Here is a 20,000-nt window from a genome sequence, read left to right as displayed (position 1 = left end):
ACAGTGCAATTCAGATAATTGTGAGTGGGCCAGTTTGGTTGGAGGACGAAGTCCGTAAGGGAAAACAATGAGAGCAAAGACTGGGAAGGCCAGCTGAGACAAGAGTACACAAGGCCTCAAATGTTAATTGAAAGCATTAGCGAGGAGAGTCCCTCGAGGGCCCTGAGATAATCATTCAGTTCTCGGGGAAATGCCTGGGGAATGGAAGCAGGGAACCAGTGAGGCAGCACTCGTGAGAGTCTGGTGGAGACACTAAAACCAAATTAGGTGGAAATGTCCTTCTAAAGAGAAACGTGAGGAAGAACCACTATCCTGAAAGACACGACTCCTTCAGATTCATCAGCTCAGCAAACCTCATGCACCCATCACCACCATCATCAGCAGCCGCAACTTTATCCTCATTATTTATAGAAAGACTGCTCTGCACAGGCCCTGAATTCATTTAATCCTAATAGCAACCCTAGGAGCTATGTGTTGTGATTTCCATTTTGTAGATGAGGAAGTTGAGAAGGAAAGGATCACAAATCTCCGAAAGTGTGAATAGTAGGAACCCAGGATGCCCTATCTCGAAAGCCCATGACTGTCTAAGCTGAGGACATTCAGAGACAGGTACAGTTTTAGAAGATATAGTCCAGGGCTAGCAGCTCCCCGGAGCTGAGGGAAGACATCTAGGGTCCATTCCCAAAGTGCCCCACGGGGAAATGGAGGTCCCATGGTGGCTCCACCAGTCCTACCTTGCTTTCTCCTTCAATGACGATGACAGGCACAGCAGTGGCAGGCCAGCGGTGCTTGGCTGGTAGGGGTTTGTCACAATTCCATAGAACTATGATCTGAAAGGAACAAGGGATCATTAGATGGCTTGGTAAGGCTGGATTTATATAAGGCTTCCAACCCAACGTTTCTTCTCATAGACACAAAGAGAGAGAGGAAAGCCAAGCAAGGCAGAATGGCAGACATCAAAACTGATCTTAAAGTGAGCCCAGTCCCACACAACCTTCAGAGCCTGATGGCTTCAACAACTACTAAAGAGAGGAGAAAAAGAGTCACCTAAAACATTGCATCAAGGGGATTAGAGAAAGCTGGAGAGAAAAAAAAAATCAGGGTTGCAGGATCTTAATAAAGTGGTTTCCTAAATTCTGATCTTATGATGATGAGTGAGATAACAGCACTGCTCAAATTGAATACAAATGTATATTGAACATCTGAATATCTGCTATGAACTTGCACTACACCAGGCAATGTGGGAGACATCAAAGAATTCAAGATAGAACTAGCATGAGCTCATGTTTTGGATTCTCCAGAACGGCTGCTGATTGTGTGACTTTATTATTTTTAATAAATGTGTTTAGTTCAAAAATGCATACTTCAACATGACTTCATTCTTTCCTCATTCTTCTATCAACTAACTTACAAATCAGAAAAACCACTGGTAAAAAGCATGGGAGTGATACTGATTTGGAAAACATTGTTACCATAGATATAAGCTGCTCCCAATTTTATAATTAGTCATGACTGCTGTGAAGGAAAAGTTGATGCCTCTTGACACCAAGTCTGTTTCTTCATTGAAACTTCATTTTCTGGGTCCTCCCAGTGGTATTTCTGTTATTTTAGCACTTTGGCATTTAAAAGCAAAATAATGGGCTTATTATATATTCTTTCAAAAATGTGTTTGTGTGTGTGTGTATATATGTGTGTGTGTGCATATATATACACACACACATATGTATATATGTATATATCTGTGTATATATATATCCATATCCTTATAAATATCTACATATAAAATATTTTATATATATTATATATAAAATATATTCTTTAAAAATGTATGTGTTGATATATATTACACACACATACCCCCATATATATATATATATATATATATATGTATATATATATATATATATGTATATATATATATTTTATCCTTACCCCAGTGCAAAGATCTCTTTGCAATCGACCTGTTACCTGTGGCAGATTTCACTTCCAAGAACCTCTAAGTTGATGAAAAGGGCATAACAAACAAGGCACGATAAATGAAAGGGGAGTAAGAGGACATGGCATTAGATGAGCCCCAGGGAGCAAAGTGTGTAGCAGGTAAGCAGTGGGAGGCTCTGGTCCACTAAGCGGGAGGAGGCAGGTGCTGCTCTGTCACCCCCCCCACTCACCTGGGCACAGTACTGGGATTTGGCTGCAGCCACGAGAAGTTTCAACACTGGCTGGGACTGAGAGACCAGGGGGGTCACTGCATGGATGACTGCAGTGAATTTGGAGGGGGGCTTTAAACCTGAAACAGAAAGGGGAGAGGAGCCTAATGAAGCACTGAAAAACAAGACTTGGAGAATTTCTCCTTGCTCCATTGCCTCACCCTGGAGCTAATGTTCCCTTATAGCGTATTATTCCTTCACCTCTTATGTCCTGACAGCACAAACACAAGGTGAAAAGCTGCTGGTTCATTGCTGCCTGAGTCTAGAGACCTTGATAATTTACAACTCAATGTCCCTTTCCAGGTTCTTCCTTTGGTATCCATTTCTTCTCTTGGGGATGCATGTCTTTGACCTCCCTTCTGCTTTGTAGGTACCTAAAGTCTAAACACACACACCCCTCTCAAACTCAAGAAAGGGTCTACTCCACTCGCTTACATCTTAGTAAGCGTTTAATGTACTCTTTTGCAGTGTATTTCTTTATATCTGTCTTATTCCTAATTATGTACTTAGGGGGGTTTTGCCTGATTATTACTATTTCAAATAATAACTGGCAAGTGGTAAAATTTTTTTTAAAAAAACAGCACCCAGGGCCTGACTAAGCTTTGAATCCCAATTCTGCCACTTCGTGGTGGTGGGATCTTGGAAAAATTGCTTAACCCCCTGTGTTCTCACAGCTGTCAGATGAGGTTGATAGCAATACCATCAAACATATGGGGTTGTTATGAGAATTAAATTACGTGAGTTAATGAATACAAAGCACTTACAAGTGCACAGAACAAGGGATCCATCTTTGTTAGATGCTATCATCTTCACTATCGCCATCATCATTATTTTGGAGTGGAAGGCTCTATACTCCCAAGAATCTCTTGTTTGTGTAGCAGTGACATAGCTGAGAGATACAGTATGCGACCTAGACCTCTGCCAACTGTGTGCTCTGAAGCCTTAGGTAGAAAGCTATCATAAACATGCGAAACTGCCGCAAAAGAGAAAGAAATGAGGTGGCATCTCACCCACATGAGTTTTCCTGTAAGAACTCACTAAGAAATTGGAGATCAGTTAAAATGAGTTTTAAAACTTCATTAGTTTAGACCCACTAATTTCACATTTTAGTAGCTTCAATGTGAACAAGAGTGCAGGGACTTTCAAATTAAGCTTTGATATTGACACAATAAGGTAAGAATCAGACTATATATGTACAAATGTTTACATATACAATGTTTACATTACATTATACAAATGTTTGTAGAGCAAATTATATCACCTAATTAGTACTTTAATGGCATGTTGGAAAGAAGCTTACTTTCCCACTATTGAGATACACATTCAAGGTTCTGCTAGGGATCAAGAACAAATCTCATGGAGGGTTCCCTTTTTAACAGTGAGGACAAATCATTGCTTTTCGATTTTTCTATGACAGTTTAAGAAGCATCATTTACACACTATGCGCTAACTGAAGATCTTACTGCTCTACAAGAAATACGTAGCAATTTTATCAAATACTGCCTCAATGCGAAAATTACTAAATTCTAAATATATTGCCTGGGGTGAACCATTTACTGATTTTGATATGGTTCCCATACCAGGTTTGGTTTGGATTAAAGGGTTCTTTGTCACTGGCTGATACGTCAGGCCATGAATTTCTTTAAGTTTCATCTTATCAGCTAAACATGTACAACTCAAAAAAGCGTGAGATAATTATTGGAGAATGTCAGTATTGGGTGGAAAATCTAGTCTTTTTACCACGTCAACTTGAAAGATGCTTTACTATCCCAAGGTTTCTCAAATTTGGAACTGCAAATGAAGGAAAATATCTACTAAGATGTCACTAGAGCAAGTGGGGCCCCAAATACAAAAATATCTATGGCAATACAGTAGCATTTTGTAGACTTTTGTCCCTCTGCTCATTTCCTTTTGCCCCATTGGGATTAAATTAAAACCTGCTTGAGAGCAGAGACTGCATCTCATTTGACTTTTTATCACCTAGTATTGCATTAACGTAGCACATAAGAGGAGCATAATAAATGTTGAATGCGTGATACATTTCTCCCTTGTCATATTTCTTAAATCTTTCTCCTTTTCCTTTATAAATTCCATTTTTCTTTAGTATGAGAGAGAGAAGTTGGGATTGTGAAAAAAAAATAGGGCAAGATCTTCTAGCTCTATTTTATATACAATGAGACTTTAAATTATAGCTAACCATTGTCATGTTCAAAATGATCCATAATTTGGGGGCCTGTTTCTCAAAACGAAATGACTCTACTAAACATAAAGTTTAGCTGCTCAGATAAGAAAGGTGTTTTGTTTTTTGGGTTTTTTTTCCACTTTGCAAAGCTCTGCTGGATTTGTAATTCTCGACCTGGATACACCATTTATGACAGGGCTCTAGAAAGCAATCTCCAATGCACAATAGAAAAATCAAGGGGCTTCAACTCTTGACAACACTGGAGCATATACAAGGGTAGCTCCCTGGAAGGAACTCACTTACCTAAATTAGCATAGTAGTAAGGAAAATCTCCCAGATAAGATGAATACTGTGGTAGTACGAACAATCCTCCAGGATGTTTGTTCCATATTAAACTGTTACGTGATATGTGCTTGAATATTCTGTCCTGAATAATCTAGAAAACGAAAACATAGCACATGGTGAGGATGAGACTCTGATGGTATTTAATATGGATAGTGCTCAATCCCGATTGGAGGGATGAAGACACTCAAAGTAGTGACCCTACCCCCTCCCCACCTCAATTCTCCACTGAGAAAAATGTCTGGGACACAAAGAGAGTAACAGAGCTATGGAGGAGAGAGCAAGAGAAAGAGATGAATTATGGCTGATCAAATTTCCTAACTCAACTTCAGTTTAACCATACATTTTATCTTGTCTTTCTGTAACCATGAGTTCATGTTCATTTCAAAAGAGAGTGTGAAAGGTTTCCTGGATGGCTGGCTCAGCATCTAGCAGTTGGGTCTGGATTCACATCAGAAAGATTTGTTCCCATGCTCAGAGAGGTCAACGTAGACCATGTGAAGCCTGATCTGGGAGCATACTGAAGGGAGGACTTTGCTCTCTACCTTCTAGTAGAAGCTGTGAGGCTTTGATTTGTTGCTTTAATTCAGGAAGCAGATGTATTTGCTTGTCCTATTTCGTTTTCCTTTCAAAGTCAACTGTAGGACTTTGGGGTACTGGTTAACTGAAGTTTTCCTATATTTCATCTCAAAAAGGAGTGAGTTAACAATTATCTAAAACATCCTACATAACAGGACAAGAGCTATGGCATATGAAGACTAATAATAGTCAAGCTAGTTCATTAGTTTCTTTGGACTTTGGAACCTTGCAGATCATTAAATTCTACATTCAGAGTCAAACAGTCTCCCATCCTGAATCATTTGTCAGATGAATGTGATTAGTCCACTTTACAGATTTCTCTGTGTCTTTCAAATTCTTGTAATTATACCAACCACTCATTAAAATATGATTTGGCAAATAATTAACTTGACAGAGAATTTCATGTTTTCAGCAATTTCTTTTTTGTATTTAAAAAAGAAAGAAAGAAAGAAAACGCCTGCCTTACATTTCAAGAGATTTAGAACCTAAATCATCATTTTCCAGGTCCCCATTTAATGAAATGTGATTTTATGTACAGATCATTTTCAATGGAATTTTATTATTTGCTAAGGTTATTAACACCCTCATCTCATCCCACATGGTCACTAGGCAAGTAATAAAGTGAGCTACATTTGTCTTTGCAAACCTTATCATGTTTATATTTCTTAATGAGAAAGAAGAAAGGAAGCAACGAGGAAAATTAGAAGAACTCAAATATCTTTGTTCACTGATTTCTGCATTTTCTCTTTCCTCCAGATCAAAATTGCTAATTTTATATGGCTAGGTAGCGGTTTCTAATATGGTGGAGACCTCAGGAATCTACCTAAAATATTAATGTTTACTCATTGTGGTATAGCAGAGATGTGTTAAAATGTCATTGTTTAGAGATTAATTATGAGAAAATTGTCATGGTTTTTACATGGCTAGCCATTTCACTTTGTACACCGTTTATTCCAGTTTTTTATTATCTGTCCAAATCCACTATCTGTTTAGTTTCCTTTATAGTTTTTCAATTAAATCCTCTCTTTTTTTGCTGTCCAAATTTATGTATCTTCCAGCATGTAGTCACTTCAATAAGTTTGGATATCAAAACACAAAGTAAATTGACAATAGATATCATCATAAATCTGACCTATACACAAATGGCATGGGCTCAGAAATGACACAAAATTGGTCATCACTCACTTCAGGTCTCAGGGTGGTATGCTTCTCATTGGCATTGATTTTTTTGGGTGAGTATCACAACATTGCTATCTTTTAAAATTCAAGGATACAATAATAAGGTATAGTAGTACTCTTCTGAAATACCAATAAGCATTTTATATTCTCTTCAAATGGATCTTGACAGGAAGATATCAGCAAAGGTATGAAAGCAACAGCAAATGTTGAATTTAAACTGGGTCAAGCAATTGGCCACCTTTTATGTCTCACTTTTCTCTTTTGTAATAAAACTATAAAACATTGCATTAATTATAACAAGCTCTCAGAGTTGTTAGGAAGAGCTGCCTAAGTTTTAATTTTTGTTGTTGTTGTTTTTTGCCATTAATAAAAAATCTCATTCCAGTGTTCGTTTTCTAGGCATAGGTTTTTCCATTTTCACACAGCTATAGTATCGTAGATATATATTATAGATATCTTTCCATATTGCTAATAGTATTCATGGTTTACTTATTAAATGACCAACAATAGTGCAATTCTTTCCATGCAAAGCAATGAACACATTTATGAATTAAATTTTTCTACATTTAGGATTTAAGACTTTGTCAAAGGGTATGAATACTTTTAAAGATGTTCATGTTATTACCAAGTATCTTTCCAAAAGGTTTATATCAACTTGCCTTCTCAAACGTTTGAAAGAGTATAGCTATCATTTCACCAAATAGAAAGATCATATTGTCCCTCTCCTAATGCCCAATACTTCCTATTGCTACACTGGACATCTCCCAGGCTCTCTTCAGAGCACTTAGTACCCCCTCTTATTGTTGTGAAAAAAGACATTACATTTAGAGATTGGACACTTCTTTGGCTATAAGGAAAACAATAAAATATATAGATATAGAGATAGAGATAGAGATTTATACATCTATATTTATGTATATATCTGTATATTTATATTTATATATGCACACACAAATAATACAAGGTTTTTTAATTCAGTATATTCCCAAATAGCACTCTCAGTAATAACAGTTTTTTACTAATGTGAATTTGATGGGAAGAATGACAGCCTCCTTATTTTTCTTTGTTCTGTGCCATCTTTTTTACAAATAATGGACTACTGGTTATAGGTTACAGTCATTCCATGTTCCTGACTTGGTCTTTTGACCAATGCAATGTTACCTAACACACACAGTGCCACCATATGTCACCTCATTCCAAGCCAAAGCAGTCTTCTATTTCCATCACCTATTGGTTTTACAATTTCACTGTATAACAGCATCAGCAAGACTGGTTTAAATGTGCATAGTTAGATAACTGACGAGAAAAATGGAGAATGAAGACTTCATAAAACTCCATGAAAAATGTGCTTTCCAAACTACCCTGAGTTGTTTTCATATATTAGTACAATGTCATGCACTGTTCCTGTGCCCACCCTGCTTCTGACTGGGCTAGCCCTATGATTCAATTTTCTGTGCCAGGTTACTGTTTTGCAGTGTTGTGACAAATCATGAAATCCATGAAGGAACACTGACTTTACAGTATTCTACCACTGTCCTTCCTCATCATTCCTTCTCAATTTGCACACGTACACACACACACACACACACACACACAGAGCTAAGCTTCTAAGAGCCTAGCTATGATTAAATAGCTCCTTACTTGTGAGTTGCAAAACTAGGAAATTTCAATCACCCTGGAAATACTGTTGTAGTCAAATCCCAAATACTCGTATGACAGAGTGGAGCACAACAGAATGGGCTAATAACTTGACCCTAGCATTGGAGAGAAGGATGAGGTGGCCTGTTTTCAATTGTGTCTGAACACTACCTACAACACGAAGATTCCTAATCTCCAAACCTAAGTAATCGCCTTCTCATGGCCAAAATTACATCAAGCAAGGAAGAAAGAGTCTGAGTCAAAATATCCAGAAGGCAGGGGGTCTCATGCAATTCGGTTGACAGGTTAAATTGTTACAATCAAATCTTGGAACTATATAAGGATATTTGACAGTTGCTATAAATTTGAATGAAGTATAGGGTTTGCAGTGTTTTCAAAACAACTGTGTTGCTGAAGAACAACATGGCTTAAATCCAAGGGGAAGAAAGTCTTTACAGGCACAAAGATAAAAAGAGGTGGACTTAAATTCCTATTCTGATGATTATAACACATCTAACTGTTATTACAGGAGAATTTGGCACCAATAACTTAATAGGCAAGAGACCAAATCTATGCCATAAACCATACTCAAAAGAAATGTAATTAATGAGATACCATCTTTCATCTGTGAAATTAGCAGCATTGGGTATGTGTGTGTTTAAATGATGATCCTTAAGGCTGACAAGTGTGCAGCGAGAGGGTCTCCCCCAGACAGCTTGTGACCGTCTAAACTGATACAACCTTTTTGAAGAGTAATTTGACATTACATATCATGAGCCTTAGAAATGCTGAGGTTCTTTGGTTGAGTAATCCCACTTCAAGGACTCTATCCTAAAGAAATAGAGATGTAGTCTAAGATACATGTAGAAGCCATTGCTTAACTAAGGAATCTATACCTGTAAAAATAAATCATCAGAAATAAATAATTAATAGTCAACACTAGCAAATTGGTCAAATAAATAGACGTTCACCAAAGGATGGCATACAGGGTAAAAAAAACATAACAAAAAACATGTGATCTAGGTGTATTACAGTGGACAACACATAGGGCAAAAGGAAAAGGCCAGAAACAGACCCAAAGCTTCTTAAAAGTGGCATGTGAAAACACTGAGGAAAGAATAACTGAAGAAGTACATTGGGACAACTACACAACAATTTGTCCTTGAAACAAAAAAAGGTTATATTTTCAATACAGATCACTCATAAATGCAAATTAGATTAAAAAGATAAATGTAAAAACTAAACGTGTGTGTGTATAGAAATAATGTAAGTGTGTGTGTATAGAAACAAAATTATGGGTTGAAAAGTCCTCTTTAAACAGTAGCAAATAGAAAAGCCACAGATGAAAAGATTGCCCAATCATAAACAAAATAGAGAGGCATGCCACCAATTGGGGGAAGACATTTGCAACAAAAGAGCCAAAGAGTTAATATTATTAATGTAATAAGCTATTAACAATTAGAAAAAGTGGGACAACTTTGTGGCCATTTCTATTTCTTTGGGAGTTGTCTGAATAAGGAATATATGAAAAATATTCATTCTTACTAATAGCCTAAGAAATATAAATTAATAGTAATTTATCATTTTTACAGATGTAGTCCAATATCCAATATTGGTAGTAGTCCAATATCCACTGTCCAATATCCAATATTGGTAAAAGTGAATAAACAAAACAAATCCTCTCATGTAAGATAGAGGAAGTATAAATTAGTTCAATTCTATTGCAGGAAAATTGACAATTCATATTAGAAATCTTAAGCATTCAGCATAGCCTTTGAACCAGAAAATCTAATTCAAGGAACTATCCTGAGGAGGTAATCTTGAATCAGCCCAATAATTTTGTGCTGAGGCTATTTGCTTCAACAATGTATATAATAATAAAAAACCAGAAACAATTATAAGTCTTCAAATTGGGGATTCATTAAAGAAATTAAGTGATATCATGAATGGGGTATTATATAGTCATTAAAATAATCACAGCAATAATTACAGAAAAATCTAATAACATCAGAAAAATATTAACAGCACATTATTAAGCTGAAAAACAGGTTATAAACTAAGTATAGAAATACTCCTTTTTAAATTAAAAGAAATGACAACATATTTATACATTTGCATAGCAAAGAACTAACATATGTTTATGTGTGTGTATATATGACATAGTGATTTTTCAAAGGTAGAATATTTTATTTTTATGCTTTCAGTATTTTCCATTATTTCTAAAATTAACATGCATTTCTTTGATAAAAAGCACTCTTATTCCAATAGGAAAAAAGAAAAAAATTGACATTCAACTTTCCTTAAGAAGGGTCTAGGAAGGGTCTTGGATGGAGGACAGGATCAAAGAAATGAAAAGGGTAGTGTCTATTACATATTCAAATCTGCTGCTATGAACAAAAGAGAAGATTCAATCAATTTTAATTGAAAGGAGTGCTTTTGGAGGAATGAGAAGTTTGCTTGCAATAAGGAAGCCTTTTGAAGCCAATCTGAAGCTGATACCTTGATGGGTGGACCTCAGTCCTAAGTAGCCCTTTTCACCTGGTTCCAGGATAGAAAAAAAATAAATGTACCAGTCGTAAGAGGACAACCTGACTAGAGCATACCCCCAGGTAAGAGCAGGAACCCAAGCTACTGTGTTTCCCCGAAAATAAGACCTAGCTGGACCATCAGCTCTAATGCGTTTTTTGCAGCAAAAATTAATATAAGATCCGGTATTATATTATATTATATTATACCCAGCATATTATATTAAAATACGACCTGGTATTATATTATATTATATCCGGTATAAGACCGGGTCTTATATTAACTTTTGCTCCAAAAGACGCATTAGAGCTGATGGTCTGGCTAGGTCTTATTTTCGGGGAAATACGGTAGGCTCCAGGCAGGTAAGTAAATGCCTCACTGTGCCTGGGGCAGGATCAGCACTGGCTCTGACACCCAGGATGGCAAGAAAACAGCGATGGGAACAAACCAGGGTGACTTCAATTTTCTTGGTATTAACTTCGATTTCTCAGTGTGTGCTCCAAGTTACGATAACTTTTGGAGCAGTAATCACTTTCCTAAAGTAAATACTGCCGAAGTGAGGCCACACACGCCCCTGCCTCATTATGCAGACACCTCTGAATCCGTTCAGAGCAGTGCCTCACCAGAGGGTGTCTGCTTCCCTTCCTACAAGCATGTAATTCATGAGTATGCAGTTTCCTAAACCTTTTCTTAGCTCTTTGTGCTACTTGGGTGTAGCCTCAGGCCATTGCTATCTGCTCTACTTCCAAAGGTTTGAATCATCTTTTGGCTTCCCTTTCCTTTTTGCCTCCTGCCTCAAAAAAAAAAAAAAAAAAAAAAAAAAAGAAAGAAAGAAAAGAAAAGAAAAAGAAAAGCAACTTGAAGATGGGTACCCACCTGCCTAGAAGATTTTCTAGTTTCATAAAGTTTAACACTTTCTGCACCAGATGGTAAAATCTTGATGTTCTTCTTAACACATTCTTGCAGCATGAATGCTGGTTGGGTTGTATGTCTTGAGCATTAATTTTGCTGTCCTCCAATGCCATTGGCATATGGTGCCCAGTAAAGCATTCGTATTTTTAGAATGGCAGAAAAGTTCCCCCCTAATGTGTCACTATGTGTTTTCTAAATGGGCTCCAGAAATATGTCTTCCAAAGATGCCAGTTAAGTATGAGTGACAGGAGGATAGTCATTAGCCACATATCCCTGACGTGATGTGGGACAGAGCTGATCTGTGTGTCAGGAGTGTAATTTCTCCTCAGGTCAGTTTTCCCTTGTGGAGTTTGTCAGTGATGGAGGTATTTGCGTGGGCATGGAGGAGTGGGTAAAAAAGGGTTAACTGTCACGTCCAAGCACAGAAAATGCGGTTTTGCCCCACCTGACCAATTAATTACACATCACCACCAGCAAAGCAGAAAGCGGAGAGAAGCGTATAAAGGACCATTATTCAAGACAGAGAGCAGAGTGGTCCCACTTACCTCTAGTGTAGTTAATACAATCTTCTCAACTGAAGAAAAATAAGCCTCCCACAAGAATTGTGTCTGCTGTCTAAGTGCTAGGATTTTATCCTGATGAATAGACCTGATTGTAGAAGGAATCTGTAACACAAGGTGAACACATAATAACTATAACTGAAAAACAATGAGATGCCATTGGATTGAAATAACCCACTTTGGCTTTTATTCTTCGTAGCATTCAGCTTCCAGCATACAGAACTACTAGGTTCAAAAGCCCTGAAGAGGTGTCAGGTACAAAACAGCACTTATTGGGAATCGGCTTTAATGACCTTTCATGCATGAAAGTGAGAGTTCACCTCTAAGATTCAGAGGCAGTTTGAATCAGTTGTGGAGGGTGTTCTCACAACTCAAACGGAAAGCGATTGCCGTTTTCCCCTCTGAGTCCCAGAAATCCTTGATCCTGCGTACAGACAGCCAAATTTTACATAGGAGCTACAGGTCTTGGGGAACGGCTGAAAGACATCATCCCCAAGTGCTTTAGCGACATGCCAAGCCAGGGACTCCTACTCAAGGGCATTTCAGGGAATGTCTCTGAGCCTCTCCAATGAATTGAAGCTGCGATTAGTCAATTCTATGAACATCTACCTCTCCCTCCCCACTTCCCCAGAGCTGTTCTGCTCCCCAGAACTCTCTTTTTGGCTACAGCACTTAACCCCAATCTAACGCAATCTTTCCAACCAATGGCGTGTGTATTTATCCCCGCTCTCTACCATGCTACACAATTTTAAAGGAGGGATCTGTGTCCTGTCCATACTGCTGCACATTTTAAGACTAGGAGAACAGCTTTAATGTAGTAGTTATTTAAGAAATAAGAGCTGACTTGACCGTGGCCATCTGAAGTCACCACAGGCATGCCACTCACTATTTTTAGTAGCAATGTCGCTTAATGGTGAAGCGTGGGACACAAGTGTTGGACAGAACAAGTTGGGATCCTGGGCCCCGCCGTTTGCTAGCTGTGCTTCGTTGGACAGGTTACCTGATCTCTCAAAGACTCCGTTTCCTCATTTATAAAATGAGGGTCTGGGTTGAAATGGGAATGTCATGTTTGCTGCTTTAAGAAGAAAATCACCCATAGCATTCTGACTCAGACTACATCAGAATTTCCACTGGAAGGGAGGAGGTGGTACATTACTCTTAAGAAGAGCAAACAGGACTAACATCGGAAGGTTGTAATAAAGATCATATGAGTGTTAGGAAAGCTCCTAGAGCACGGGAAGCTTAATTCATATAGCATTCATGACAACTGCTGTGATTATTATTGACATAAGGGTGATACTATTCAAAGGTGGACCCGTTGCTTAACGTCTGCATGTGAAGTAGTTTGGGTCTGGACCAGCGTTGACGTGCTACTTCCTGGGTTTCTGGGGAGTTGCCGGAGCTTGCTGCCCACCTTCGTGTACAGGTGAAGGTCTCTTTCATTGATGGAGTCTATACGCATAGGGGAGAGACCTTGTGATTGGCAACTGCCCTTCTGTGCTCACCTTTTTCTGCATGCTTGCCTCCCTAATGCATAACTAATCAGACATGGGGCCTGGGTTGAAATGGGAATGTTGTTTTCACTGCTTTAAGAAGAAAGTTACCCATGGCATTGTGACTCAGACTACATCTGAATTTCCGCAGGAAGGGAAGGCGGTGGTAACATTACTCTAAGAGGAGTGATAAAAAAGCTTCACAATAAGAACAGAAGAACAAGCTCACTGGCTTTGGCCTTGCCCAGAAGCAGATGGTAAATCTGTGCTCCAGAGTGTGTGTATCTGGATTCCCAGCACTGAAGAATCATGAAGGTGACAGGTAAAGGAGAAACACTAGCAGGCACACGTTAGCCTGAAACCAGAGCTCAGGTCAAACGGAAGTAAAATATCCTTGGAGAAGGTAGAGAAACCATTTATATCATGGATGCTTGAGGAGTCAAAGCAAATTTATTTTTATTTACTCACAGACAAAATTACCTAGATTGTCAAAGACAGACATTATTCCGCTCGATTTTCATAATCATGACCTCTTCTAAATGTCAGTGCTATTTTCTAAGTGTTATGTAAGTTGACTTCATTGTTTTATCATGGGCATGAAGAACCAGTCCATTAGAAAAAAGGCTGAAAGCTGTTATCATTATGTGCTCTCCAGAAAATTGAGGAGGCAGTGGTTATGAAAGGATGAAGGGACTATCACGGATTAACACTCCCCTCTCTTATTAAGTCACATCTTGATGTTCCTACACCAAGTGAAATATATTCTACCTGTTTATGTGCACCATACAAGTGTCTGACAGTGCTCTGCAAAGTGTTCCAGAAGATAATTCCAACTGATTGAAAAGACAGAGTTCCAAGTCTTAATGGCATTTGGCTGTTGGTTATTAATCTGCTTGTCCTGAGAGACAGGTATGGAAAGTGATAAAGTAATTCTGATGTGGCCAGATTGTTTGGAAGCTGCAGAACTCAATGAAGTCTTAATAAAAAGTCATGTATGGTAACAAAACTCATGGGATCTACCAAAATAGATACAGAAAAGCCACACGGAGCTCTCTTGTGACATGATGACGAGAACGTATGCAAATAAAAACATCCGAGCTGTTCTAAAACAGGAAATGAAAAATTGTAACATAACAAAAACATTTCCCAGAGCAGACATTTGGGCTCGTTGCCAGCTCTTTAAAGCCACTGTCAACGGCAGTGCAGTCACTGTTCAATATGGAGGCAGCTATGCAAAGACAAACTGCATATGAGAGGGGAAAATACTAGCAACTTTGGGTGGCCGCAAAATGAAACATGAAATCTTCAGAGTCACGCTAAAGGTTGCTTTGGAAGGTGAAATACACCTCCACTTTGGTGAAATGGTAGAAAATGGACAGCCACAATTTAGTATCTGGAAATGGTCTCTAGCTCGGAGACAAACTCCCAACTTATTCATGTCAAATTCTCAGGAACACTGGTGCGCAAATGGAGAAATAATGGCTCATGTATTTTACTCCCTTCCTTTCCCCAATTTCCTTTAATGAACATGCATTTTTTTTTCCAAAATCATAAAAGGAAAAAGGCAACATGGAAAAGAACCATATTTATCACTGCCGTTTGGCCTTTCATTAGTAAATATTTTAGGCACACACCATCTCTGTGTGGGGAGAACACTGCCAGAGACCATGATTCCTCATGTGTTTTGGAGGTCCCAAGGGCCACTAAGCTCTCAGAGTAGAGGAGCAGGCAGAAGGAATGCTTTGGGAGTGGTGTTTAGCTTGGCTTACCTAATCCATAGTCTTCTCAGCTACATATATTTCACCTGTTACTTTAGGGAGAGTAGCGCCTCCCTTCCCCAGCCAGCTAGCACAGCAGCCAGCAGCACAGAAGGAGAATCAACAACCGAGTTAGAAACTTAATTTTCTGGGTAGCAAAGAAAGGACATTAAAAAAAAAAAAATCATTCTACAAATATTTTGGTAGTTCAACATAACGTACACAATGCCATGAAAGAAAAGCATTAAAATATTCTATAATTTTAGAGAAAGGAGCCTGACAATTTGTGTAGAACCTAAAGATTATTGCACAACGGGGCTTGGGAAATCCTTAGTGACCAACTATTGCGGCCCTCAGAATTCTCTGTATTATATCTCCCTCCCAGGCAGCTCTAGAGAAGTTTAAACTTTTATTAGACACCTTTGTCAATAATTAGTTCACTATATTTATGTGGACTCATTTCTTGGCTCTGTGTTCTGTTCCATTGCTTTGTATGCCTGTCTTTATGCTGGTACCATGCTGTGTTGATGACTGTAGATTTGTAATATATTGTGAAATCAGTAAATATGATGCTTTCAGCTTTGCTCTTCTTTCTCAAGATTGATTAGGCTTAGATGAGGTCTTTTGTGGTTCCATAGGAGTTTTAGGATTGCCTTTCTATTTCTGTAAAAAAATGCCACACGGATTTTGATAGGGAATGCAATGAATCTGTAGACTGCGTTGGGTACTATGGACGTTTGAACAACATTAAGTCTTAATTTCACAATATAGGACAACACGGATGAACTCCGAGGACATTATGCTAAGGAAAATAAACCACTCACAGAAAGACAAATACTGCATGATTCCACGTGTATGAGGTATCTAAAAGAGTCAAATTCATAGACTTAAAGAGTACAACGATGGTTGCCAGGGGCTGGGGGGCGGGGAGGGAAAGGGCACCACTCGGCATGAAGTTTCGGTTAAGCTAGACGAAAGCTCTAGAGGCCTGCTGTACAACACTGCACCTATATCAATAAGAATGTACTGTACACTGCAAAATCGGTTAAGAGAGGTTTCAGGTTACGTGTTCTTACCACAATAAAATTAAATTTTAAAAAATCTAAGTGGCCAAAAATGCATTAGAAAAACATTTTTATTAGAGGCTGCTCTTTCAATTACAGATCTTAAAGATAACACTCGTGCAGGTACGCAGTGTGGAACATTTGAGCAATGAGAGCACTAATTATAAGAATCAACCCTAGGGGCCTCTCTCTTTCTGAAAATTAATCTGAAGGTAAACAGAAACAGAGGAGAGGAATACGAAGTTGTCGGATTGCACAAAACCTCTCTTGTATGATTTCTAAAAATTCTGTATATCGAAGGGGGTGGATGTACACCTCTACTCACCATCAAAGCTTATACCCATTACCTGCAACTTCTCCTTTTCCTAATATATTTCCTGGACCTGGGCAGATTTTATGTTGGAAAATGCACAGTGTCATATTAAATGACTTCATATTTGCCATGACACAGGCAATTTTCTCCTGATAAAATTTCTTTTATAGAGCTGACCTTTTGGATTCATCTTCTTTGAAAGTTTGGATGGGGCAGTAATAATCCACTGATCTGTTGAAGGCCACAACCCCTTCCTTACCTGTAATAACAATCTTTCATCGCCTATGACGGCAGCTTGGTTCCAATTAATCACTTCAGAGAATGGCAACTCCCATCCATTGCTGAGCATCACAGGGACACAGGCAGCCTATGAAAAGACGGGGACTTCATGAGTGTGACGGAAACGACAACAGCAGCCCTTCCATTCAGGGGCATTTCTTATATGGCATGGATCCTGGACTGTTTAGGCCAGAAGGGAAGTAAGCTTTTATGAGTTATCAAGTCACATGAAGGTTTTATGTATTCAGCCGAGATTTTAGTATTTGCAAGTCTTGCCCTAGAATGCTAAAACCCCATTTCTATTCTAGTATATGGTTTGGCTGACCTTACTTCCATGGAGACGATGGCCCTCGTTGGAGACGTTTTACTGTTGCAACAAAATCTTTCACCAACGAAATCCTAGCATAAAACCAACCCTGAATATAAACGGTTTTGTCAATGTAACTGCCACAAGTCTGCTTGCAAAGGCTTTACCCCAAAGTCATGAGCAATAGAGCGTAGAATAGGGCTCAGCATTCCTGACAAAGCATTTTGTGGATGTAACTATCACAGGGTATGTACCTTCCCCATGCTTTGCAAACATCTGAACCAGAAATTTGCTCCCTTCAGTGTGGAAGGATCCAAACCAGCTGCCCCAGTTTACTACCAGCACAGTGATCTGACAGCCAAGAAACACCAAGCTAGTGACAACATTTTGGCCCCAGATAACTCGTAATCCAAACCAGAGGACAATGCTCCATGCATCCTCTTGATCCCAAGAGGCTCAGTGACGGTATGCTTCGCAGAACATACAGAGTGTGCTGGAAAAGGCTTTCGAGAGAAGGGACCTCTTCCGTCGGAGCACAGGGGAGAATCCTGAGAGTTAAGAAGTACTGACAAAAGCACAGATTCAGGCAAGGTGCAGAGCGCAGAGGAGGAACGTACTTAGCAGCAAGGGGACAAGGAGGAGAGAGGTGGAGAGCACGCTTTCGGGCAATCCAGGAAGGCTGGCTGCAGCTTCCAGGTGGGAAACCTGGACAGCTGTCTCAATAGGAGAAGGCATTTCTGCAGAGCCAAGTTAATGAACAGAGACTCCACAGAGGTCCCGGAGCTGCAGCCGGGACCTCTGAACCGCAGAGCCTCGGAGGAGCTGGGCTGAGTGAGTAGCACCACCCTGCTGGGCATCACGCTCAGTTTAGACGAACTGAGCAATGACTGACAGTGGGGACAGAGCAGACAATTTGCTTTTGGGGAGTACCACCCATAAGCCATTTCCATTGCTCCTGAGACTGGCTTCCATGAAAAGAGCAGGATCTCTGCGAGGGGTCCAGCTAGGCTGCCTGGTGGCCATCAGATTCTCCCTGTATTTGCAGACATGTCCCTGAGGAACCCAGCCTCCCTGGTGGTGCAACCACTAAATCTTCTCACGTCCAAAGGCAGGGAGTAAATGTGCCCCCCACTTATGAAAAACATTGCAGATGTTCTTGGGAAAACAGATTTCAGGTGTTCAAGGCAAACCACGCCTTCTGTTTAGATCCCAGGAGAAAAGCTAAAATTCAACCCACCCAGTCTGCCTTTAGTCCTCAGCCATATTCTGGGTCTCTTACCTGCAGAGCCTCCAAGAACCTGAAGGACCCAAGCCTGCGACCACGAGGAACCAGACAGAAAGTGGCATTGTGCAGCATTTCCCGATAATCATACCTGAAAAATAGAAGGAGACATCAGTGAACAAAGACCTGTTAGGAATGGGGGGGAAGAAGGCACACCTGTGGGCACACACCTGCGTGAAATTCCCAGAGCAACTAGGGAAATACACTGGGTGGGCTGTTCTCATTTTTCCATGGGTGAGTGAGGGCTGTTGCATGGAAAACAAATGTGAACCTTCATGTTGGACAAAACAATCAAGGCCATTTGCAAACAATGCATAGAAAACAAGTCTGACAGTCCCAGAACAATTTGGCTTGCTCAGCCTTTGCTTACAAAACCAGATTTTTTGTGTTTTGATTAAATGTGTTGTCCCCATTAGCTTAAAAAAAAAAGAATCACCGCTAGTTGTTCTTTTTTTAATGCTGTGTTGTTCACCAAACTAAGACTGCTCTTGTCCCGCGCCCATAAAACCATGCTATTAAAACCTACTCAGGGAACCTCTGTTACAGTACAAAAAAGGATTCATAGTCTCCTTCAACCTGGAGTTTCTACATTTAACTCAGAACATTCAGTTACCCCAGACAAATATTCCCGTGTAAGAGTGGCTGACATGACCTATCGGGGAAGGAGCTAGCCTAAGAAATGGGAAAAGAGAAATATCAAGAGAAAAAAAAAATAATAGGGGGGGGGGGGCGGACAGGTGGCTCAGTTGGTAAGACCGTGAGCTCTGGGCAACAGGGCTGCGGGTTCAATTCCCACATGGGCCAGCGAGCGGCACCCTCCGCAACTAGAATGAAGTCAATGAGCTGCTGCTGGCTCCGCAGTGGCCAGATGGCTCAGTTGGTTGGAGCACGGGCTCTCAACCACAAGGTTGCCAGTTCGACTCCTTGACTCCGGCAAGGGATGGTGGGCTGAGCCCCCTGCAACTAACAATGGCAACTGGACCTGGAGCTGAGCTGCGCCCTCCACAACTAAGATTGAAAGGACAACAACTTGACTTGGAAAAAGTCCTGGAAGTACACACTGTTCCCCAATAAAGTCCTGTTCCCCTTCCCCAATAAAAAATCTTTAAAAAAATAAAAATAAAATAATAGGGGATGCAGGGAACTGGGCCACAGAAGAGATGATTGTTTCTTTCACACACATACCATTACTGGTATTGCACTATTTTTGCACTTGAAAAAAATGTAAAATATAACACGAGTGTAACCTGTCTCTTTATGCTGGTGAAGTGCAGGAAAGATAAGGAGCATTTCATTTCGTGGAAGGTTATCCCTTTAAAAGTGATTTCTCTGCAAACACATTCCACAAACACAAACTTTCAAGTTCACTGTGAATTTAGG

At 39.6% G+C, this 20,000-nt stretch overlaps 1 protein-coding gene across 1 annotated transcript in view; it reads right to left on the bottom strand.

Annotated features, from left to right (window-relative positions):
* The window catches only part of EXT1 (exostosin glycosyltransferase 1), a 273,137-nt gene that overhangs the window by 15,210 nt on the left and 237,927 nt on the right, over positions 1-20,000 (bottom strand). The window contains exons 3-8 of the mRNA XM_081070072.1: positions 18,618-18,711; positions 17,012-17,119; positions 12,111-12,230; positions 4,693-4,825; positions 2,169-2,287; positions 735-830 (exon numbers count right to left, since the gene is read on the bottom strand). Of these exons, the coding sequence (XP_080926198.1) occupies positions 735-830; positions 2,169-2,287; positions 4,693-4,825; positions 12,111-12,230; positions 17,012-17,119; positions 18,618-18,711 (670 nt within the window). The remainder of the gene's footprint in view (positions 1-734; positions 831-2,168; positions 2,288-4,692; positions 4,826-12,110; positions 12,231-17,011; positions 17,120-18,617; positions 18,712-20,000) is intronic.

This window comes from Rhinolophus hipposideros, assembly GCF_964194185.1.
Source record: "Rhinolophus hipposideros genome assembly, chromosome: 13".
In the NCBI taxonomy this organism is placed as follows: domain Eukaryota; kingdom Metazoa; phylum Chordata; class Mammalia; order Chiroptera; family Rhinolophidae; genus Rhinolophus; species Rhinolophus hipposideros.
Note: the sequence above shows the minus strand (reverse complement) of the source record. Positions and strands in the feature narration are given on the sequence as shown.